Source organism: Convolutriloba macropyga, chromosome 13 (assembly GCF_964194025.1).
Source record: "Convolutriloba macropyga chromosome 13, txConMacr16.3, whole genome shotgun sequence".
NCBI lineage: Eukaryota > Metazoa > Xenacoelomorpha > Acoela > Convolutidae > Convolutriloba > Convolutriloba macropyga.
Genome location: NC_134480.1, coordinates 33,557,921 through 33,584,264, shown reverse-complemented (window position 1 = coordinate 33,584,264; position 26,344 = coordinate 33,557,921). Strand labels below are relative to the sequence as shown.

General features: G+C 33.4%; 2 protein-coding genes across 2 annotated transcripts in view; one reads left to right on the top strand and one right to left on the bottom strand.

Moving 5' to 3' along the window:
• LOC142351796 (angio-associated migratory cell protein-like) overlaps positions 1–26,344 on the bottom strand; it is a 217,581-nt gene that overhangs the window by 54,113 nt on the left and 137,124 nt on the right. The gene's annotated exons all lie outside the window — the stretch shown is intronic.
• Positions 18,752–26,225, top strand: LOC142351927 (uncharacterized). The gene is made up of 3 exons (XM_075404193.1): positions 18,752–18,958; positions 19,476–19,632; positions 25,701–26,225. The coding sequence occupies exons 1-3, from the start codon at positions 18,824–18,826 to the stop codon at positions 26,078–26,080; spliced, it is 672 nt and encodes a 223-aa protein (XP_075260308.1). The 5' UTR covers positions 18,752–18,823; the 3' UTR covers positions 26,081–26,225.

The window sequence follows — 26,344 nt, the reverse complement described above, 5'->3', positions numbered from 1 at the left end:
AAATACTGAAAACCTCAAAACATATTTTGCAATTAGCCCTTCTTTAGGCCTTGTTTTCAAAATATTTGACAAAGTAAATAATGTGAAATATACCGATTTGTCAAATTAAAATTACTTCCGATATTTAAAACGAACGTTTTCGAAATTTAAGTCCATTGTCAGGTTAAAACTGTTTTACAAATTGTTAAAAGATAAAAAGTATATGTATTTACATTTGTCTGAGACCACACTTAATACAATTCTAGGAACTATTCTAAAAAATTCAATCGGAAATTTTACCTTATATACAATATTTAGCCTATTTACCTCACATATGTATATCTGTTGTCATTTTGTTTAAACACAATACAAATCCCGATTTTTCGCTTTTGGCCACGTTCATGTATTTTTAAGGTTATTCCGAAGTTGCCCTAAACATAAGTATCCCTCTTGTGGAGGTTCTGCAAATTTCGTTTTGTCTTGAACAAAATTTTTTTGCCCTATGTATCCTCTTTTAGTCGAAATCATAATTTGAACTAATATTTTAACGTGAGTGCCTTAGTAAATCAGGATGCTGAGCAAGCACGAAAAAAAATTTCCCATCGTTCTGAAATCGAAGTTATTGAGGAGAAGCTCAACACTCAAAAATAGAGGCGGTGACTGGAAGCATGAACAATACCCTAGCAAATATATTGTCACATCTAAAATCAGCTTTGACCAAAACACTAGAAAATCCGGTCATTAGTGCTGTTATGCATATGAGAAGCAAAATTATGGCGTCGGTGAACCAGAAATTTGAAGAAATACGAAACCTGAAATTACAAGATCTGAAATACTAGAAATTCTATAAAATTACATTAAAAACTCTATCTGAAGACGAACTCTTTGAAAATAGGCGGCGCCATAATATCGAAATACTCAGTGTTTTGGAGAACATTACAGTAATTAACGATGGCAAAATGATTTACAAAGACTGCAATCAAACAATGCCACAAGAGTTTTCAGTTGCACGCGATGTAGGTGTAGATGTTCAGCAGAGTGACTTATATATTGCCCTTAGACTTCTAAATAGATATAATTTTTTCTGTGCGTCCTATTATTGCTCAGTTTTCTCGCAGAGTGGCAAAACTGACATTCTCCGAAACAAGAAACAGTTAGCACTGATTATTACAACAATCAACAATCAAATTTTTGGGGATGTACCATCAGCATGATTGGCTTTTACTAATCTTATGAGATGCGGTAATTAAATTGCAAATATTTGGACAAGGGAAAGCGCCATTCGTTTTAATCTGGACTAAGGTTTTGCCTTTTTAAAAAATCAAAGATCTAAACAAAGGCGATGATTTTCTAAGCTATAGTGGCGATAATTTCACTCGCAATAAATTCACTCGATTAATTTACGATTACACAAGCGAGACATTATAAAAATCAACCATTGTAGACCAAGGTCTTGTGAAAACGTTGGATTTCGACAAAATTACTACTGGATATTTAGTAAACAATATCAAAGATAATTACCCAACGCACTATTCCTGAACAGTTAAAGCGATCGAAGAGAACACAAAAGAAGCTCAGAGGAGCTTATTGTTTTTTATAAAGAAATGCGACGAGAAGCTTGCATTTGGTCAATTTGTCGAAAAAAGTTCAATTGAAAATCGCAAAAATTCTAGCATTCATGAAGGCGCGAAGAGCCTTGTTAAAATAAACAGTTTTAATGAAATAAAAAAGTTTAGTTGCTACAAATACGAACATAAATTTCGTCGCAAACCAATCTGGAATGAGAGCTCATTAACAAACGCAATTGCTAGAAGAATCAAGGCTTACTTGAAACTCAAGAATTTCGAAACCGAGAGTTTACTTAATCGGTATCGAACTATGCGTAAACATGAAATGTCACAAAAAAAATTTAAAAAAAACAAAACTTTTCGATCGATTTTTTTTCGGATTCGCTCGAGCACAAAAATAAGTTTTTGCTTCACTCCAACAACGTAATCGGAAAATCTAGGAACAAAACATCGATTACTTGTCTCTCAATTGATAGTAAAAAGTAAGAGGGAGGTGCTCCTATAAGTGAAGCTCTTAACAAATATTTTCAGCAGGCTGTGGAAAAAGTGATCAATCCGGTAATTAAAAGTTCCTGTGGAAAGCTCCTTAGCGAATTCAGTTTCTCAATATATCTCAGCAAGTTTTGACGATGTGTTCTCGGATATGAAAAGCTTTTTCTACGCTTCCTTTATCCTCACAGACATGAATTATTGATTAAAAAGCTAATTTTTAGCCAAGAAGCAGAATCTAGAGATATTAAAACGCAAAAATTTCACTCAGTTATTTAACAATTTGACACGCGAGATATTATGCACATCAACTATTGTAGACCAAGAAAAACGTTTGATGTTGATAAAGTTACTACCAAAATTTTGGAAAAAGTCATCACAGATCAGTACCCAACGTACCTTTACTACTTAACAATTTAACCATTCAAAGAAAAGAAAAAACCAGCTCGAGTATAGAGAGGAGCTTGAGTGTTTTGAAAAATGCGGTGAGAAACTTGCATTTGACCAATCTCTCTGAAGGAGTTTACTTCGAAATTGGAGAAATTCTAGCATACATGAAGGCGCGAAGAGCCTCGTTAAAATGATCAGTGATGAAGAAATTAAGTTTAGTTGCTACAGAAATGAACCTAAATTTCGTCACAAGCCAATCTGGTATAATAACTGCTTAACAAATGCAGTTTCTAAAAAAATATGGCGCAACTAAAACTCCGAAACTGCAAAACTGGGAGTTTACTTAATAGGTATCAAACTTTGCGTAAACATGTAGAGTCACTAATAAAAAAGAAAAGAAACGAACTTTTGACGATCGGCTTTTTTCGGATTCGTTTGCGGACAATTGTGACTTTTTCTTCACATCAACAACGTAATTGCAAATCTAAGAACAACACATTGATTACTCGTCTCTCTAAAGATGACAAAATATCGAGAGAGGTATTCATATATGCGAAGCTTCTAACAAATATTTTTGCAGGCTGCGGAACAATTCATCGCTCCTCCGGCAAAAAGTTCCTGTGAAAAGCTAATAAAAAGTCATTTTCTGAACGTACTTCAAACCGACTAACCAATATGAAGTCAAGAGACCAATTGATAATTTAAAATTGGACAAAAATGAAGGTATTTGTCAAAAGCCGGTAAAAAATAAAAAAAAATTGCTCAGACACTTTTTGCCCTAGCCAACCTACCCAAGTGGAACTGATTAATATACTGTTTCAATTGGGTCTGTTCCCAACTCTCTAAAAATAGCGCGAGTATCTTCACTCTTTAAAGCAATTGATCGTGATCAAATGAAAAACAAGTGCCCTTTTTCTCTTTTGGCAAAGGTTTTTGAAAAAATTATGCATTATAGACTCTTCTTATTTGGACACATTCAGTTTGCTATCCTCAATGCAATTTCATTTTTGCAGTAAAAGATCAACTGTTGATGCTGTGGCAGAATTAGTTGAAAACATTAGATACACTGATAAAAGAAAATGCCGTATATGTGTTTTCTTAGGTCTGAGCAAAGCTTTTGATACGATAAAACATAACATCCTGCATCAAAAATTCCCAAGTCAGCTTTAGAGGTATTGCTCCTAAAATGTTTAAATTTTATTTAGCAAGAAGAAAACAATGCTTAAAAGTAGCTGAACCGTTTAAAATTTGATTACGTCCACAATGCTGTAATTAAGATTGCTCATCTCTACAAAGTTCCTTCAATTAAGAAAAACTGGGAGAAATTTTCTCTGAAGTAATGTAATTTGCCAATTTTGAACTACATAATTAGGCAGAACTTTTACCCATTTGGAATTGAGTTTTTTTGCGGGCGTCGTTGCTTTCGAAAACGAACTGCATAAACAGAAATATTTTATTCTCTTGGTACCCGATGAGTCATGGCAAATTGTATTGAAATAAAAAAGGAAAAAAAATGATAAATAGAAATCTGGCACCCGACCCTATAGGATGCCAGTCTTCATTTTTCGCAACAAACTTTAGAAAAAAATTTTCTGTTTGAAATTGAAGATAGAGTTTTTTTTGAAGTTCAAAATGAGTTTTTCGTTTTTTTTCTTTATCGTTTTTTTGAAATGTATATTTTCATGTACATCAACATTTTGTACATCAACAAATATTATCAACATTTTTGAAATGTATATTTTTGTATGTATAATTATACCTTGCATCTATCTGTCTTTAAAAATTTTGCTGCTCCTTGATGCTGGATATTAAAGTCAAATTGAAGTGTGGCTCTTACTGAAAATGTATCCATCAAAGTTGTTCGGAAAACGAAGTAGTATTTCTTCCACTACATGTCAAAATTTTTAGACGGGTTCTATAATTTTGGCATGCATGTGCAGTGCATTAACCTCTTCATAAGACGCTGTTCTGCCTTCTGTTCTGCCTTCTGCTGTTCTGCCTTCTCTTGCTTTTTTTTATTTGTTTGATTATATAATTGTGCAGAAATTCATCTATATCTATATATATATATATATATATATATATATATATATATATATATATATATGTATATATATTGAAGATACGAGTACACAAGTTAATTCACAATAGATATGAAAAAATTCCTCGACATCATTTCTCAAAAAGCATTTGTGAATGGGCTAATGATTTTGAGGCCGAAAGTGAACCCTTACATTTTCAATTTACACAGAGACTTGTTGTGTGACAACCACCAATACATGATCGTTGAACGAAACTGTTCACAGATGAAAACAGTCAACCAAGGTGTAACACAAGCTACTGTTGTCGGCCCCTACCTTTACCATGTGAGCAAGGATGATATCATTGAAGCAGCACCCGATGACAGGAACAAGCTGATTACAGCGTTTGCATACAACACACCAACGATGCCGTGCGAGAACGGTCAAGATGGTTGCGTATCGTTTGTGAAATCAATTATCAGTGAATTTCAAGTCAATAGTTTAACCGTGACCACTGAACAGTCGTTTGAACAAAAAAATCTTCAAAGCAGGATCGAGTATACTAGCAGGTTGAAGAAGTGACAAAACTGGGTTTTACTATCTCAAAAAACTTCTTTTTGATACATTCGGCAATTGTTGAATCAATGTTACAGCGCGCTGTACTGAAATCACCGACTTAGGAGGTTTCATTACAATTCGGGTGATCTACACTTGAAGTACAATGCGTTAGTATTATCAAGACCTACATACGGCCTCAACGATTGAGGAGCAGAATAAAACTACTTGCTAGCGCTGTGTGATGGCGTTCAGCGAAAGGCTGTACAGCTTGGAAATATAGGATCTTCTACGTCCATAAGAAACCTGATTTAAATCAACGATCAAAAATTCCTCAAGTTAGTCTTTGATGCTGCACACACCCACTTCTTCTCACTTACCTCTTCTCATAGACAATATATGCTGAGCGAAAGCAGCGTCAGCGTCCAACCTGCATAACAGGCGCATTGTGAGAAGCAGATCTTAGAATTTTTTCAATTAGAAATTTAAGAGCATACTTTTTGTATATTTTTTTTTATATCAAATGAAATAATTTGTTTTAAGTTTGCCCCTACCTTATCTTATCTTATCTTATCTTATCTTATCTTATCTTATCTTATCTTATCTTATCTTATCTTATCTTATCTTATCTTATCTTATCTTACCTTATCTTATTTTATCTTATCTTATCTTATCTTATCTTATCTTATCTTATCTTATCTCATCTTATCTTATCTTATCTTATCTTATCTTATCTTATCTTATCTTATCTTATCTTATCTTATCTTATCTTATCTTATCTTATCTTATCTTATCTTATCTTATCTTATCTTATCTTATCTTATCTTATCTTATCTTATTTATCTTATCTTATCTTATCTTATCTCATCTTATCTTATCTTATCTTATCTTATCTTATCTGATCTTATCTTATCTTATCTTAATTATCTTATCTTATCTTATCTTATCTTATCTTATCTTATCTTATCTTATCTTATCTTATCTTATCTTATCTTATCTTATCTTATCTTATCTTATCTTATCTTATCTTATCTTATCTTATCTTATCTTATCTTATCTTATCTTATCTTATCTTATCTTATCTTATCTTATCTTATCGTATCTTATCTTATCTTATCTTATCTTATCTTATCTTATCTTATCTTATCTTATCTTATCTTATCTTATCTTATCTTATCTTATCTTATCCTATCTTATCTTATTTTATCTTATCTTATCTTATCTTATCTTATCTTATCTTATCTTATCTTATCTTATCTTATCTTATCTTATCTTGTCTTATCTTATCGTATCTTATCTTATCTTATCTTATCTTATCTTATCTTATCTTATCTTATCTTATCTTATCTTATCTTATCTTATCTTATCTTATCTTATCTTATCTTATCTTATCTTATCTTATCTTGTCTTATCTTATCTTATCTTATTTTATCTTATCTTATCTTATCTTATCTTATCTTATCTTATCTTATCTTATCTTATCTTATCTTATCTTATCTTATTTATCTTATCTTATCTTATCTTATCTCATCTTATCTTATCTTATCTTATCTTATCTGATCTTATCTTATCTTATCTTAATTATCTTATCATATCTTATCTTATCTTATCTTATCTTATCTTATCTTATCTTATCTTATCTTATCTTATCTTATCTTATCTTATCTTATCTTATCTTATCTTATCTTATCGTATCTTATCTTATCTTATCTTATCTTATGTTATCTTATCTTATCTTATTTTATCCTATACTATCTTATCTTATCATATCATATCTTATCTTATCTTATCTTATTTTATCTTATCATATCTTATCTTTTCTTATCTTATCTTATCTTATCTTATCTTTTCTTATCTTATCTTATCTTATCCTATACTATATTATCTTATCATATCAAATCTTTTCTTTTCTTATTTTATCTTATCTTATCTTATCTTATCTTATCTTATCTTATCTTATCTTATCTTATCTTATCTTATCTTATCTTATCTTATCTTATCTTATCTTATCTTATCTTATCTTATCTTATCGTATCTTATCTTATCTTATCTTATCTTATCTTATCTTATCTTATCTTATCTTATCTTATCTTATCTTATCTTATCTTATCTTATCTTATCTTATCTTATCTTATCTTATCTTATCTTATCCTATCTTATCTTATCTTATCTTATCTTATCTTATCTTATCTTATCTTATCTTATCTTATCTTATCTTATTTTATCTTATCCTATCTTATCTTATCTTATCTTATCTTATCTTATCTTATCTTATCTTATCTTATCTTATCTTATCTTATCTTATCTTATCTTATCTTATCTTATCTTATCTTATCTTATCTTATCTTATCTTATCTTATCTTATCTTATCTTATCTTATCTTATCTTATCTTATCTTATCTTATCTTATCTTATCTTATCTTATCTTATCTTATCTTATCTTATCTTATCTTATCTTATCTTATCTTATCGTATCTTATCTTATCTTATCTTATGTTATCTTATCTTATCTTATTTTATCCTATACTATCTTATCTTATCATATCTAATCTTATCTTATCTTATCTTATTTTATCTTATCTTATCTTATCTTTTCTTATCTTATCTTATCTTATCTTATCTTTTCTTATCTTATCTTATCTTATCCTATACTATATTATCTTATCATATCAAATCTTTTCTTTTCTTATTTTATCTTATCTTATCTTATCTTATCTTATCTTATCTTATCTTATCTTATCTTATCTTATCTTATCTTATCTTATCTTATCTTATCTTATCTTATCTTATCTTATCTTATCTTATCTTATCTTATCTTATCGTATCTTATCTTATCTTATCTTATCTTATCTTATCTTATCTTATCTTATCTTATCTTATCTTATCTTATCTTATCTTATCTAATCTTATCTTATCTTATCTTATCTTATCTTATCTTATCCTATCTTATCTTATCTTATCTTATCTTATCTTATCTTATCTTATCTTATCTTATCTTATCTTATCTTATCTTATCTTATCTTATCCTATCTTATCTTATCTTATCTTATCTTATCTTATCTTATCTTATCTTATCTTATCTTATCTTATCTTATCTTATCTTATCTTATCTTATCTTATCTTATCTTATCTTATCTTATCTTATCTTATCTTATCTTATCTTATCTTATCTTATCTTATCTTATCTTATCTTATCTTATCTTATCTTATCTTATCTTATCTTATCTTATCTTATCTTATCTTATCTTATCTTATCTTATCTTATCTTATCTTATCTTATCTTATCTTATCTTATCTTATCTTATCATATCTTATCAAAGTAAACCCATACAAAGATTAGCTGCTCAGTTCAGACATCCTACCCATGTTCTTCTATCAGGATCTTCAATATGTCCTGTTCTTTGCAAAAAAACTAAAACTGCAAAGCAGCAAAACCCTGATTTAGGTCCCAGACGGCGCAAAAATGTGCAGATTGTCCCAGACGGAAAATGCCTATGTCCAAACCGTCCCATACGGAGGGTGCCTATGCCCAGACTTTTGTGCGTTCCACAGACTTGCGTGCGTTGCTGTCTGGACTTTCGTGCGTCCCCCAGATTCTTTTGCTTTCACCAGGCATTCTTGCGTTCACGTCCAGACTTTTGTGCGTTCATCGAACTAGGTTGCCATGGTCCACTTTTTGTTCTTTTGAATTCAAACTTAAAAAATTTATTCAAATCAGACCACAATGGGCATGAGAGATTTCCGGTGTCAATAGAGTCTAAATCAGCAAGAGAATTAGTTGGCTCTTTAGTGGAGCTTAAAGAAGAAAAAAAGTTGCAATGTTCTCTGTTTTCTCTCTTTATTTGCACGTAATAAAAAATGAAAAATTAATGACAGTTCTGCTTTCGTCTGGAACCTCTACCTGGTATCCATACCACAAACAAGGCTCACTTACTTCTGAGGCCTTAGAATTTTCTAAAACACTTTTCCATTGATGTCAAAGCTTCAAAAATTAATAAACGGTATATTTTGAAAAAATATTTTTTAAAAGTGTAATTGTTATGGTTTTATTTCCTTGAACTTCCAATAATTTTTTTTCAGGACAAACGCAGCAAAATTTTATGTTTCAGTTCTTAACGAGACAAGAAAATGCCAACAAAGGTTGTAAATTGCTGCAAAATCTTGAGCAAGATGGGGACATTCACAGGAGAGTTGTCAACAAAGAGCCTCTACGATTATTTACCACATTAGGAAGGCAATAAGATGGGAAAAGTATAAATGTTAATTTGAAGTTTTTTCTAACTCAAGTCCTCAAAGATAACAGCAAATAAAATTGAGAACAAGAAGTTGTGCGGAAGACCTGCAGGTTTCGAAAACTATTTTATTTTCTTTATTAAATTTAGGGAGAAAATTGAAAGGTTGTAAGTAAAAAATGAAAGAAAGAAAATTTTACGAAATTTTAAGTCTTTCAGAACGGTTTTTTTAAACATTTTTTAAGGCATTAGAAAAGCTTGAAACGATATCTAGATGATGCCGGAACATTAAATAAATTAAGAAACGGTATATATTGAAAGGAGTTCTTGAAGAGAGTAAAAAATGATAAACAAGGTCGTGAATTGCCTGAAAAAACATGAAGAAAAAAAGAAATTCTCATGAGAGATGACAAAAAAACTAAAAAATCAAGACAAGAGAAGCTCTTATAAAATTTTGTTACTTTAGACGTTGTTACACTGCCAAAAATTGTTTTAAACGTCTTATCATTAGCTTCAAAGCAACCGGTCGTTGGTAGAATTATCGAGGATTTAATGAGATATAAATCTTTAATGTTTAAAGGAAAGTTGTCGAGTGCAAATAATAAAAAACCTGTTTTCCTGGTTTCGTTCATATTTAGGCAAAATTTTACATGCTTAATACAAGAATGAACCGGAAATAGCAGTTTTTATTGAGTAGAAAAAAACACAACAGAGGAAAAGACTCTAAAGCTTTGCTACTGAGTCTAGTGAGAGCCGACGAGAATGGCAGCTTTTCGTTGCCGAATCTAATAAAAAAAACGAATTATAAATAAGTTGTCATTGGTATCAAATGTCTAAATATACCAACATAAAAGTAAATTTCTGTAGTAGTGTGTCGTTACAACATAAAACTGTGATTAAATGGAATGAAAAACTGATTATTGGTGCCACTGGTTCGTGGAAATCTTTTGACAATGCTCGTGCACGAATCAAAAGATCTGGAAATCTGTCCAGGACTTAGCATGCAAATGGGAGAAACAAAAAGATTCTTGACTTCTTGGTTGCTCTTAAAACGAAATCATTCAAAAGCAACGTTCAATGCTCTGAAGAACAAATATGTCCACTACGTTTTTCCCATTCAAACATTTATTTTTTAGAAGCCAGCTAAAGCTTAACTGACACCTCCCAAGAAATCAAACAAAAGAGATTGGTTTCCCGGATTTTTATGTCGAGTAACAAAGTAAACCCATACAAAGATTAGCTGCTCATTTCAGACATCCTTCCCATGTCCTTCTATCAGGATCTTCAATATGTCCTATTCTTTGCAAAAAAAACTAAAACTGCAAAGCAATAAAACCCTGATTGAGGTCCCAGACGGCGCAAGAATGTGCAGACTGTCCAAGACGAACGCAGCAAAGCTGCATGTTTCAGTTCTTAAGGAGACAAGAAAATGCCAAACAAGGTTGTAAATTGCTGCTAAATCTTGAGCAAGATTGGGACAATTACAGGAGAGTTGCCAACAAAGAGCCTCTACGATTATTTACCACATTAAGAAGGCAATAGGATGGGAAAAGTATAAATGTTAATTTGAAGTTTTTTTCTAACCCAAGTCCTCAAAGATAACAGCAAAAAAAAATTGAGAACAAGAAGTTGTGCGGAAGACCTGCAGTTTTCGAAAACTATTTTATTTTCTTTATTAAATTTAGGGAGAAAATTGAAAGGTTGTAAGTAAAAGTTGAAAGAAAGAAAATTTTGCGAAATTTTAAGTCTTTCAGAACGGGTTTTTTAACACTTTTTAAGACATTAGAAAAGCTTGAAACGATATCTAGATGATGCCAGAACATTAAATAAATTAAGAAACGGTATATATTGAAAGGAGTTCTTGAAGAGAGTAAAAAAATGAGGTCGTGAATTGCCTGACCTCATGAGGTCGTGAAAATGAAGGTCGTGAATTGCCTGAAAAAACATGAGGAAAAAAAAGAAATTCTCATGAGAGATGCCAAAAAAACTTTAAAAAAATCAAGACAAGAGAAGCTCTTATAAAATTTTGTTACTTTAGACGTTGTTACACTGCCAAAAATTGTTTTAAACGTCTTATCGTTAGCTTCAAAGCAACCGGTCGTTGGCAGAATTATCGAGGATTTAATGAGATATAAAACTTTAATGTTTAAAGGAAAGTTGTCGAGTGCAAATAATAAAAAACCTGTTTTCCTGGTTTCGTTCATATTTAGGAAAAATTTTACATGCTTAATACAAGAATGAACCAGAAATAGCAGTTTTTATTGTGTAGAAAAAAAGGCACAACAGAGGAAAAGACTCTAAAGCCTTGCTACTGAGTCTATTGATAGCCGACGAGAATGGCAGCTTTTCGTTTCCGAATCTAATAAAAAAAAACAAAATATAAATAAGTTGTCATTGGTATCAAATGTCTAAATATACCAACATAAAAGTAAAATTCTGTAGTAGTGTGTCGTTACAACATAAAACTGTGATTAAATGGAATGAAAAACTGATTATTGATGCCACTGGTTAGTGGAAATCTTTTGACAATGCTCGTGCATGAATCAAAAGATCTGGAAATGTCCCTTGAGTATCATGCACTATTGTTCATGAAACGTTGGAAAAAAAATTTATAAAAACTCAACAGAAAAACCTCGCCTTAAAAACCGGGGAGCTTTTGCTGTTAGGGAAAAAGGAATATAATTAACATAAAATTTAATATAATTAATAATATGAGGGCAAAAACTCCTGTCGAGGAAAAAGTCTTTTTTGGAAATTTTTGATTTTTCGGTAAACCAGTTCATTTTGATATGCATCAATTTTAAGTAAACCTGACAATTGACTATTCTTTTTAATTGACAATTCTTCTTTTCGACTGCAAAAACGTTTATTAGTTTAAAACTTGAACGGAATTTCTACTAAGGTTTTAAGAAATATTTCAACAAATTGTGTCTTGAATTTCTCTTGGAAATATTGTTAAATGTTAGATTTAGTGAAAATTGTCTGATGCTAGTACAACGCTACCTCTCAGTTAGAATTGCTGCTGTAGAAACTAATGAAACCGACTCAGTTATGTTAAATGTCTTCAGCTACATTGCATTCTTCAGGGCTCATTTTTTGAGCCGCATTTTCTTCTAGTCTTCTTTAACAAATTACCCTCCCGTAATATGGCCCAGGTTTAGATCCAGGCTGAAATGGCCTCTGATAAAATCATCCAAGTCAAAAGTGACCTTTGATCAGACAAAGGTGGACTGATTTGTCCTCTGATTACACTAAAGTGCGCTCGAAGCTCCGTGTGCGCTCGAAGTGCGCTCGAAAACTTCCTCTGATCAGCCTAGTGTGCTCTCCAATCCGGAAATGATCAGACTGAATTGTGCTCCAAATTGCCTTTGATCAGACTAAAGTGCGTTCAAAATAGTCTGATCAGAGAATGGATAATATATTCAATTCATGAAATTTGATTTTTTTCTGTAATATATTCAATTAAGGATAAACGAATTCGAAAAGTATAACTAAGGAAAAGAAGTAACAAGAGCAGACAAAGAATATTTTTGAGTATGCCAGTAATTCCCCTTTTTGACTGATTAGATGAACTTACACAGCTTTACATAAGAACGTCTTGATCTACAGTTATTCCAAAGCGTTTCCAAAGGGGACCGGCACTTGCTATCAGCTAGACCCTTTGTTTCTTGTCAATCAATCAGAATCCTGGTGAGGCTCTGATCAGAATTTATCTGTTTTGTTGACTCTTGACAGAGACAACATCTTCCAATGAAAAAGTTAAAAAAACTATAAAAAAATTTGCTCGAATCGGCCTCTGATCAGACTAGTGTGCGCTGAAATCGGCCTCTGATTAGTCTAGTATGCGCTGGAAACTGCCTCTGTTCAGACAGTACCATAGCGATGTGACCTCTGATGAGACAAGTTGCAGACCAATCTCCTGACAAAAAGTTTGCTCCAGGACTTTTCCAGACCATGTAATTCGACGCACCAAGAGCATGTGTGCGCTCGAGCATGTGTGCGCTCAATTTGGTCTGGCCACCTTAATCTGGGGTTACAATAACTGTGATAGAAGGTAGATTAAAAATCATTGCCAAAGACCTTGTGACACCGAAAATAGATGTCAAAAAATTATGGCCGTGCTGTGAAGACAGCCTTTTGTCCATTATTCTTGAGGAAAATAAACTGTTGCGCATAGAAAGTAATGCTCTAATACCAAGCCATAGCTTCTAGAAAACATAGGAATGAAATTGAGGTCTTCTGGTAACCGAGACATTGTCCAGGACTTGGCATGCAAATGAGAGAAACAAAAAAATTCTTGACTTCTTGGTTGCTCTTAAAACGAAATCATTCAAAAGCAACGTTCAATGCTATGAAGAACAAATATGTCCACTACGTTGTTCCCATTCAACCATTTATTTTTTAGAAGCCAGCTAAAGCTTAACTGACACTTCTCAAGAAATCAAACAAAAGAGATTGGTTTCCCGGATCTTTATGTCGAGTAACAAAGTAGACCCATACAAAGATTAGCTGCTCATTTCAGACTTCCTTCCCATATCAGGATCTTCAGGTTGTCCTGTTCTTTGCAAAAATAATAAAAATACTGCGAAGCAATAAAACCCAAATTGATGTCCCAGACGGAAGCAAGAATTTCCAGATCGTCCAAGACGGAAAGTGCCTATGTCCAGACCGTCCCATACGGAGGGTGCCTATGTCCAGACTTTGTGCGTTCAACATACATGTGTGCGCTGCTGTCTAGACTTTTGTGCGTCCCCCTGATTTTTTTGCAATCGCCAGGTTTTTTTGTGCGTTCATGTCCACACTTTCGGGCGTTCCCCAGATTTATTTGCTTTCACCAAGTTTCCGTGCGTTTATGTCCAGACTTTTGTGCGTTCATCAAACTAGAGTGCGATGATCCAATTTTTGTTCTTTTGAAATCAAATATAAAAAATTTTTTCAAGTCAAACTAGAATTGGCGTGGGAGATTTCCGGTGTCAATAGAGTCTAAATCAGCAAGAAAATTAGTTGGTTCCTTGGGTGGTGCTTGGAAAGGAAAAGAGTTGCAATTTTCTCTGTTTTCTTTTTCTGTTTTTACATTATAGAAAATGAAAAATTTCCGTCTGGGACCTTCACCTGGGTATGCCTACAGATTCAGGGGAATTGATTTCCGCGCTGATAAGCAAATTTGATCACTTTTCAAATAGGTAGCACATAATTCACTTAGTTATGTTTTAATTGATCTAATTTCATTGATTATTCAAGTTTTATTTGGTTTCCAGCATTATTTTTTTTTAATTTAAAGCAACCGGCGGGGATTTTTTAATGGTTTCTAGGAAACTGATGTCAATGGTTATAACTTTTAATTTAATTAATGCCGTTTATGTTGGTGGCTGTGTTTTTCATGTCATGTCTGAGTCCAGTATGCCTTCACAATCAGCATCGGTCTTTCTCAGTCAATAGATTCTTTTTTGAAAAATACCCCTTTTACTTTTCTTTCTCAACTTTTTAATTTTTCAGGATTCATGTTGTGCAGTGGCGTTTTTGCTTTTTCTGAAATCCAGTTTGTGTTCAATGGACTACTCAGAGCTTAGTAACTTGAGCTCGTTGCCAACTAGAACAGTGATCAGTTTAACTGATTGATAAGCTGCTCGTTTTTAGGCTAAAGCGTGAATTCAATCATTACAAAAAGTGGCCACCCTATTGTGCATTAGTTCAACTTTTAATAGGTTTTTCAGTGGGTATATCATTTAACTATTTTTTGTACATTATCATGAGCTATGATGAGGTGATAGTTAAGAATGGAGCTGATTTCTCGATTCACTCAAGTAATTTCAGCACTTTTCAATTTAAAATTTCTGCACTTTTACAGTCTCAATGTTTTGATGGTGTTTCAAATGACTAGTACTTAAAATGTTAAAATCTTTTATGAGCAACGACGCTTAGATAGTTGCCTTTTTGATTCCTTCCAGTATTCCCAGGGTATGTTTTTGAGAATTCTGGAAAAACTTTCTCGAATTTAGCTTTTTTCAGAAGTCACTGATTTGTTATGGTTGTCCGGTATTGATATCGAAATTTCGTAACCGTAAATTTTTAGTCTGCGTTCACGTTTTTCAATTGACCATAGTAATTCTTCACTGTTTTTTTGTTTATTTTTCTCAGAAAATAAATTATCCTGGATTGTTTTCACTTCACATTTCCAACCGAGAATCCCAGTGCACTTTTGGCGCATTTTTTTTACTATTTTTTGTAGGTAAAAATTTGTTGTCTTATAGTCTTATTATCTTTGAGCCAATGCTACTATTCGTAGTTTGCTTGTTTCGATCAGATTTTTGTTTTTGTTTTTCTGAATTATACATCTCTGTGTTCTTTTCTTCGATTTTTCAATAATAACATGGTTTTTTGTGAGTTTTGCTAGCGTGCTCCCCAACCTGTATCGAAATGTTATTTCAAATCTCGGACTTATTTGTTGAAAATCAAATTTTACTGTGATTATCCATACTTTCACTTTCAAAGATCGGCATTGATGCTGTTTCATCGATGGACGTTGTTCATTATCTACTTGCGGTTGGTAGAGGACTGTATACAACTTCCAGGCATAACAGCCTAAGGCTATGTTTACCTAATGCAGGGCTTGGCTTTGGTTAAAGCCTAAATCGTTCTAGAAGTCTCAAAGTGTTTTTCATATTTAGTGTCCAAAATTGAATGTGGTTGCTCACAACAATTTTACGTAATTTACTCTGAAGTTGACTAGTTCTTGGTCTATGGATGTTAGTAGCCTAGAGCTGTTTCTAAATCAAGTTGTGAGCTTGTATCAAAATAATCTAATCTAAACTAATGTGGAATCTCTATCTCTTATCCAAGTTTTAATATCAACCAATTTTTGTTTTCAAGCAAATTTATAATTCATAGTTCGGGGACCTGTTTTCAAAATGCATCGGTGAATTTGACCTCCTGTTGGTCATTTATTAAATATCTCATTTGAATTTTTAGTGTGTGCTTTTTTTCTCCTATAAGTTATAGGTATGTGTCAATTGACCTTTAGAATATTTAGATGAGCCGAAACCAGTTTTACGGTAAGGAAGCTCCTATTAGACTTTGATTTCGTTTTCGACTGGAAACTTAATTTTTTATCTTTCAACGACCAGGATTTTTTCTAAATGATTTCTCAGGAAACAATTTGAGAGAATGGAAAACTTAAAATCCGTGACAATCACAGCTAAATGACATTATCAGTTTAGTTGATTAGCTAGATGCCTCTTTTGGGTGAGTTCAGTCTTTCAAAACCGGTCATTCTAGTATATTGTTTAAAAGTTGTTTAATCAGCTATCAATTAATTTGACACATTTTTAAATCAACAATACCGTTTTGATAGTAAGCGATAATTTTCAAATCAACAGATTGTCAATTTGTGAACGTTTCTGAGAAAATGGATGGTTGGTTATTTAAAAGAATAGCTAATCACAGTGGTTAGATTGGTATATTTCTTTCTCATCACTCCGCCTTCAAATAAGACGAGTCCCTCTGTGGTCGCCAAAAAATAAGTAATTATTTAAGATGCAGGTCTTATCCTATGAATAATTCCACTAATCTACTTAGAAACATATAACTATTTGAAAGGGGGTAACCTCAGGAAGGGGTAGTTATCTCATAAAACTAATGCTCTGAAATGGAAAAGGGTTGTTATAAGACTTATTTGAAGTTGTTGAGGCTTTACAACATTTCAATTAACTATAAAAAAAACGGTAGCACAAAATTACAGCTTCCAGCGTCTCTGCTTTAATAGTTTTTCCCGAATCAGATAATTTTTTATAATTAAAAGAAGTTGTTGAATGGATTATTGAGATCTACACCAGGTTCTCTTGAAAACTATGCGAGGTACCATATTTAAAATTGATTTGTTCATCAACTAACAAAAAAACACAACATGGTATAAGGCGTGAACAGCTTGTCGGTTTCCACTCCACAACGCAATAAGTCGCAAATTGACACAAATGAATTGGAACCTAAGATCTATTCACTTCAGTTTCTTCAGAGTAAAAGTTGACCGTGTTAGTGTCTACCTGGTGCAACTTTTCATACTACATGGTTTAGGCTACAAGTCAAGTCGTCTATGAATAGGCAACTCTATCCGCAGAGAGAAGTACTGTATATAGTCTTCTGAAAGAAGAGCAGCTGGTTAATAATCTGAGGAACTACCCTTCTTTGAAGATGCACGCATTCGTCTCAGCTGTCTACCATGTTCTTTTCCTTAACATAATCTGATAATTGATTGGTTGATCGTGATATTATATAGTCACCAACTAAATTATATAGAGAACTTATGGGTAAAAGAAGCTTTTTGAAGAAATAATTTGCACAACTAAAATATGAATTGAAGTTACTAAGTCCTAAAAAACTGTACACATATTCTCTATGAAATTACCAACTTAATTACAAATCGCCTAGATGTAATCATTAAATTTTTTTGTGTGTTTCAGACAATAGGAAGAGATTCCTATAAAAGCCAAGAAGCTATGTGTTTAGTCGCTTCAAACTAAAAGTTTTAGTCCCTAGAAATAGAAAATTATTTTAATAAAAAACAGCAGCTAAAAGTCTAAGATAAAATAACGTACACATTTCTAAGTTCTTCTACTTTAAAACTGCTAAATAAATACAAATCACCTAGTGTTAATCATTAAAAGTTTTTGTTTGTTTCGAACAGCTTGTTGTTAATTCCTATGAAAACCGAGCAGCTACTTGTTTGTTCTTTTTTAACTAAAAGCAACTTTTAGGCCCTAAAAATAGAGAGATTTCAATAAAAAACAGTTGTTAAATGTTTAGGATAATTTAACCAAAAACTATAGCAACCAGAATACACTAATTTCAGTATGATTAGTCCCAGCCAACAAAATTGATCGGGACCAGTTCACTGACTAGTATCTATTCAATAACTGATTAACACAAATTGTACTCCTAAGTATCTCTCTTGAAAAATGGTGAACCTGGATCGTATGTAACCACTACTAAGTTAAATTTGGTTCAGATAGTTAGATCCGAGTTCTACCAAAAAATATTTTTTATCAAAGGGAAAGAAAATGTTTTTAAGCTGTAAGTTTTTTGGGAGGTCATTCGTAACTTTGATACAATTAGTCCATTAGTCCCTAAAATCTGTATTAAGGTTTTTTTTATGTGGGTGAGAATTCAGAGGTAGGTCTATAAATCAATGTCTGTCAGATTTCAAAAATTACTTATTCAGCTATTCTAATCAGTTTAATTTGAATCGCTATTCTTAGCTTTGTACTCGTTTAAACTTAGAATTCGCTTTCTTTGTTGGCGTAATTCAAGGTTAGCTTAAATTTGGTTCTTCTTTTAAGACATCTCAGTTCAATTTTCCGTTCCAACTGGAAGCTCGTTTGCTGAATGAAAAATAAATCCTTCATTTCTGGATGATTTTCGAAACCTTAAATTTTAGAAGATGTTACCGCTTCCATCTTTACACTTCAACAGTTCCCGATTTTAATGTGTTTTAATTGTGCTTTGAGTTCAGTAACCAGATCGACTAATTGTTTTGCTTGTTTACTGGTAAATCTATTTCTCGTTTACCTGGTAAATAAACAAATAATTGATAATAATGCCTGAGTCATTAAAGCTCCTTTTGTTACACTTCATCACAGCAAGCTGGTGTGACGATCCATTATTCGGTATTTTGCAAAGTGGTCGACTACGAGGCCGCAATGATTGGAGCTATGATTGTCCTGCGGAAGAGGTTGTCAAAATAGCAAATTCACCTTTGTTTTTCCCGTATTCACCTGGAAGCGCACCCCCCCCCCCCTTCATCCCACCCCCTTAAAAGTTTAAAATTTTTATAGCGATATGCGATATCTGCTGTAACTCTTAGTTTTCGAAGTTAAGAGATAAAAATCAAGATACCGCACAAAGCAGTTTGAAGATTCAGGCCTTCCCATCACCCCCCCCCCCCCCCCCATTACAGTCATCATACCATAATGGAGACTATAATTTCCTGATGGGGAGACTATGATGGTGATTTGCCCCCTTCCCTACCAGATGTAGTAGGGTAGTAGAATATAAACATTTATAGTTGCTAAAATCACGCTTTTAAAATGGTAGCCTAGTGGCAATAGATAATTTTACCTCTTTTTTTGGCTGTGCAATGCGATTGAAAAATTGAGTGCTTTTATCATTCTAATTCAAAAAAACAAATGAATTTGTACCCCCTCCCTGATTATTAAACATTATATATTTTGACAACTAATTCGTTCAAGGCCCCGACTTACGCAATCCGGAGAAATGACATAATGGGTAAATGGTATGAGGTGGCCAGACTACCAATTCATGTGCAGAAGGATCTAGGTTGCTGTCAATTCCAATTCGAAACATCATCAGAAACAAACGACAAAGATGATTACGCCAGCCAATTAGGTAACTTTCATAATTCCTTTTCAGTACGTTTACAATAACAACTAAATTATAAAATTTAGTTTCCGTTTAGCCCCGTACCGAACGAATGCTAAGATCACTCTTCACAACTGGTTACGCGCTTGAAATAATATCTTGATGGATTTTTTCACATAAAAACAGAAAGCTGATTTTAACCAAACAAAGAAGCAAGCAATTGTGTCTCTAAAAACCCAGATCAAATAGTAATTACAAAGTTTCAGCGGAAAAGAGAAGCTATTTTTGAAAATCGGAACTAATAATGAAAACATCTTGAACACTAAAAAATGTGGATTGATTTCTTCGAAGAAAATAAAACAAAATGAACTAAAAAATGCAGACTCATTAACAAAATTATCAGAAAAGAATATAATATTTCACTTAGCTGATTGATCTCACGATTCGTTCTATTTTTTTAATCTTAATTTCGCATTTTGCGAATGAGTTATACAACTTGTGAATTCAAATAGATATGCGTGTTTGCTTGTTTTTGATAATTTCACGATAAAAGGTATAATTTTAATACGTCCGATATTATATAATACTTCATCCGATATTATTTGTTTCTAATGGTTAAAAGTGCAGTGCGATAACGTTTTCATTGGGGTAATATTTTTAAGAACTCGAAAACATATTTCCAAATTTAGGACTGGGATCATCAGGATCTTATTTGTTCACAGGAACCCAACAATCATAACCAAAAGGAATTTTGCTGACGCTGTAGCTTGTATAGATCGGGTCATTTTGCTGTTCTGCTGATAAAAGTTTCATGTTTGCTTTGAGGTTGAATGTCTTATTTGTATAGTTTTAGCTGGAATCTTCTGCTGTAACGAAAATCAAGTACCTAGTCCTGATCAAACAGTGCAGGCGTACTAAGGGTTATGGAAACCAAACTCTGCTAGTCGCAGCCACAATTAATAGCAAAAGTGATGCAAAATACACCACAATTGAAATCAAGCCAAAAATTTTAATTTCCAAAGAGAGAAATTGTTGAGCTTTCCTACAAGAAATCTAATACCAAAAAAGACAAAACACTCAGCATTGCTAAATTATGCCAACTGCAGCAGAAGGGACAAGATATACGTTGCTGTCAGAGCTACAGCAAAAAAACAGGTCTCCAAAATCATCTAAACAGGAAAAATCTAAGTCTGAGTTAACAACAGCGAGAAAACGAAAACAAAGGAAAAAAATTAGAAGAAGGGGAACTGCAGTAAAGGCTCCATATTGTACTGATAAGAAAAAATTCCAAAAAAATTGGAATCTGCTGTAGAGATAGAGGTTGTTTGATTCCACAGACACATAGAAACAACAGAAATATATGTGCAAAAAACAATATGAAGTGTACACAATATGAAGAGCCAAAATAGGAGCACAGTGAACAGAGCCCTAAAAACTCTCCCCAAGTCATTGATCAGCCTGTTGTGAAAAGAGTTTTCAGGTACAGTTTTCCCTTACAGTGGAAAAAGCAGTTGTGTCTCTTTAATGTTGTTTTTATAGTAAACAAGGCAGCAAGGTTGAAAGAGGGAGATACTGTAAGCGAAGACCAGTCCCACGGGAAAAACAAGAACAACAATACCATGGATGAGATTAAACGCAAAATGATAGCACGATAATTGAGATATACTTAGTGTTAATTACGGTAGACCAGTTACAATACTGAATGCCCATATTAAAAAGTATACTCAACACCCAGTCAGACACAATGATTCTTTGAGTATTGTCAACATCCTAAATTTGATTAAAAGTGGGAATAGGGTTAAAAAGATCAACTAAAAAGAAAAGGAGTGCTCAGTTCAGCAATAAAAAAACTGACTTTCACTTGAAAGACTTGAAAGATCTGTGGCTGTAAAGTTAACAAAATCTTCGAATACAGGGAGATAAACTGATTGTTTGCGCAGCTAGCATCTAAAGAAAAAGCAGCTATTTAAGAAAACTTGGGTGCACAGCAAATGGTCTCCTGAGCAAAATATATTTCGAAGCCGATATCGACGAAAAAACGAGTGACTTCTTGACATCTTTTTGCCTCATGTGGTCAAAATTCAAGCTAACCAATGAACTTAGATTGTCTGTTCAATGACAGATATCACGTGTTTGGGCTTGAGAAAAACTAAAATGAAAGAATAGAGAATATGTCCAGTAGATCCGTCTGTGTTTCATTTGTTTTTGACCAAGTCACCTGTCAAAGAATTGCAAAGGCATCAATTGCGTTAATCCAACTTTTCAAGACGACACCAAATAATTTTGCATAGCAATTTTTCGAGGAAAGAGGCCGAAACAGTTGTCTCAAATACTACGCATCACTCAAGGACGACTCCCAGTGCCTTAATTCAAACTTAAGAATTGATTTTCGGGATTAAAACTGCTTGCAATGTATGATTTTTGCAAAATTACAGATTCGTAGACTTGTCACACACGTGTCTACACATCAACTTCAAGGCCGAAATGTGTCCCTGTTGGTAGCAAAGATTCATGTATCAATAGACGCCAAGAATAAAATGGTAGAGATCAACGTTTCAGCATATAAGAAGTCCCGGTCATTGACAACAGCGCAAATCTCTGTTCAAAAAAATTCAAAATATGGTGAACCTAGACCTGCAGAAAATTTGACCTTGGAGGATGTGGACCTACAAGAACTGAAAGACAGTTACCAACAGCTGAAGAGTTACCAAATCAAAAATAAAAGACAAAAGAATTTCAGGTTGTTCACGGTCAACACAGCTACAATATGCATTACCAATTAGATCTCAAGAGTTCAGAAGACAAAACTTATCTGTGGGCAACCATATCAAAATTTGGATGCGCTCTAAGCAATTGACTACCTGCAATGCAAACAACAACACTTTCCAGAACAAGAACCTCGATAGCAGACATAAAAATGGTAAATCAGTTGAAGAAGTGCTGGGATAGGCTGTTGTTAAAAGGTTGAAAATGTGATCTCAGCGGTCTTTCCATAGACAAACAACCGTTAATATCGACGTTCGAACAAAAAAAACAACTCACCGATGAACAATAAGAGGTTGGACATATAGAATAGAAGAATTGAAGTTGCCGACCAATTTCTATCCAGCAATGGAGCAACAGAAGTCTCCAGAACAACACCTAAAGATGGAAGATTTGATAAGAAACGCCATAAGAAAACCATTGACACGGATGTCGAAGCGGGATATTTGAGCGAAGAGAGTTGAATCAAACAAAAACAAATTTCAAGGGAATTTACATTATCAACCGGTATCGATTATAACAGACCAGGGAAAATCAGCGCAGCGGGCATTGAACCGAAAAATCAAAGCGAAGCTCCGATTGAAATGTTTTTTGGAATAGACCCATTTAAAACTTTAATTTGAAAATCTTTTGTTTCTGATAACAGCGACGAGCATCATCAGTTGACATAGCGGCAGGGTCTGTCAAAAAATAACTGTCCCAATTGACGACGACACAAAACTTAATTTAAATGAAAGGATGGATGGACAAACAGGACAAAGCTTAGATCAAAAGTGACTTTGCTCACGAAATTTTTTAAAGGGAAAGTCAACCTCACAGGGGCAAAAAATTTTGAGAGATCTGTGAAAAAAACTGGTTCAAAAAGTCAAAAAGTTAAAGTTCGCCGGCTTGGACAACCGTAGCATCACTGATGAAAGACGCTGTGCAACAATGTGTTTTGTAGATCGAAGACTCAACGCGACAGCAGTTATTAATGATCACGAAGATTTGACATCCGGTAAGATATATGCCGACGTGATCTTGGAGAAATGTGCTCGCGGGTATTTTCTTCAGTTGAACAAGAGATTGAATTGTTAGAAAGAGTATGTGCGCAACCTAAAAGTAGGAGAACTTGTGTAAACGATAGATGACTCACAGAATAGAAAATGGGACATATAATCTTATTTTCAACTAGTAATTATGGCGTTGTCTAATTACCAACTGTCAAATTGGTTTGTTCATCTGAACAGCAGAATAATTGGCGTCAATATTCTATGATGTTTTAGAGGCGGCGACATTGGGCCACTTTTAATCAGCAATTTGAACCAACAGACATCTTGAACTGAAGTATCAATCCTAACAAATGAAAACTTGTAAGAACTTGTAAGAAACTAAAAATTAAACATTTGAGTCTGAAACTTTTGCCCCCCATTTTTGGAAAAGACATCCGGCGCTAGGTATTAGCACCTCGTCAGGTTATCCTCTAAGCCAACACTGAAGTGGACAACGAAGCGAAAGGCAACATATCCACAAATATGACTATTTTCAATTATATGACGCAAAATTAGTTTTTTCTTCATTTTTATTAAATGTGGTTTCTGATCTCTCAGATGTGCACTTATATTCAAATGCTATGAATGTGAGCAATCAAACTTTTTGTAATCTCTATCAATGCTTGAGGCACTGAAAGTTTTAGCGCAGTCATTTAATCGTTGCTATGTCAAGAAAAAATTTAGGCACTTACTTTCTTTACCAGTTAGAAATGGGGAAACACAATGTTATGGATGTTTTTTTAATATACTTTGATCAATTTGTTTGATTAGTGTACTTTTGTTGTGTTTAGATTGTTCATTAACTTTTACAAAGAGCAGTTGGCTCTCAGTCTGAAAAAGAAAAAAATTTTATTTTTTTAAATCAGTTTTTGTCTTCTGTGTCCACTTTTTTGCTTGACCTAACGATCAGGAATTTTTTAATCAGTAGAACAATCATCCAACAAGATAGCAACCAAACTACCAATTGACTGTAGCCTTACAAAATCCAGTGCCAGGTTGAACATAGTTTATCACTAGGGATATTCTTAATTTCAGTCAACTAAACATGCAGGCTTTTAGTGACTAATAAACTCAACGAGGTTTTCAGTTTATTAGATGCGTGGAATCGAAGCAATGAACCGAGCGGGCGTAAAACTCATGAAGCGGATTGTGAAAATTAGTACGCTTCACCGATTATTTTGAGCAGCCGCAACGGTATCATGTTTTTCAACTGTAATATGCTTGTCAGAGGGAAACTGAAACGCAGCCAAAGAAATCGCATTTCAAATGTTCGGCGTTAACCTGTCACCTTCCAGCAACCTAATATTGCGTTATAATTATCCATGTTTTCGTGTTCGTCGAATTTTCTGAACATATTTGTTTTAACAGCAAATAGGACGATATACAAAGCGTAAAGAGCAGAGGGCCAATACTGGTTTTTTGGGAACTCCACAATTTATTTCGCTACGATTAATTCAATTAGTCAAAGCAATCAAACTGATGTATGTTTTTGAGGTGTAATTATAGAATTTCTCAAAATTTGCATTTGAAACCATACCTGGAGATTTTATCTACGAATAAGTTGCTATCAACTGTGAGCCAAAGGTTTTTGGTTGACCCAGCAACGTACAATGGGAGAATATATTATTATCGCTATTGCTTTGCAGATCTTTAATTTAATCTTTTTGACTAAATCTGTAAAACTTTGCATACAAAACTTTGTCGATTTCGGTTTCGACTCGGATTGGCATATTTTGTTTCAATATTACTAAATTATTTCCGATCCATTTGCTAAAAAGCAAACGGGGAGCAGTGATACGAAAAAGGCAAACTTGTCCTATTGCGTGAAGAAATATGAGTTTGCCTTTGGATTGTAATCGCCCAATATGGCTAATTCCCCCTACCCTTCAGTGCACCATTTTTTTAGAATCTGTTTAGGTACTGTCGAAAAGTTTGATTCGAATGCAGTTTGTCTTATAATTTCAGCGATATGAGAACCTATTTTCGAAAAAAATTCAAAATTTAAGCACAAATGAACAAACTTGTAGCGAAAATTAGTACCAAAATTTTTTCCTTGAGAGAATTAGAATCCAATAATAGCAGAGTGCTTTAATTTGATACCCCATATATTATCCTGGGACGCCTTCAAAAAAGTCAAAATTCTGAAAAAAGAGGGTTTAGCATAAAATTCTCTCATTTTTTTCAAAAAATATGGAATGAAAATTTCAAGTTCACTTGATAATTTTCCATTGAACTTTTGTTGCTCTTTATTGCCTGGATTTGAAGATGAAAATTTTGCAGAAGTTAGTGCTTCTGTTTCAGAAACCGATACCCATGTTAACATCAAAGGCATGCAGTACAGTTTCTTTACACAACACTTAAATGGATCTGCTAGTTTTCCCTCAGACTACACCGTTTACGTTGACCAGTTCACTTTCAACATTCACAGGCCTCGATTTCCACCCGAAACACTCCAAGTCCGAATAGCGGATTACTACGTTAACAAGTACATTATTCTGTTTTCCTGTGCGAAAGAGAGACGTTTTAACACACCCATAGGAACAGAAATAGTGAATTATGTCTGGATTCTCACAAGAGAGAGGAAACCGAAACCGGCTTTGATTAAATTGGCGTTGTCGGTAGCGACCAGATATGCAAGTACCTCGGAGCACTTTATATACACAAACAGACGCTCATGTTGACACCATCATCCCTCCTGTGTCTCTTCGCACGAGATGCAATTTTAACATAAAATCGAGTGATTTTCTACGAGAAAAATTTAGATATTTGATTTCGAAATAATTCTGTTCAATCCATTCGTGTTGAAAAATGTTGATTGATATGAAAGACCTTTTCAATCGATGAGATGGGATAGGATGGAATCAAATTAGCATTGGTTCCGAGCAGATTACAAAATACGAGATAATTTTATGTACAACCAATTAATATGGTAAGTATTCAAACCT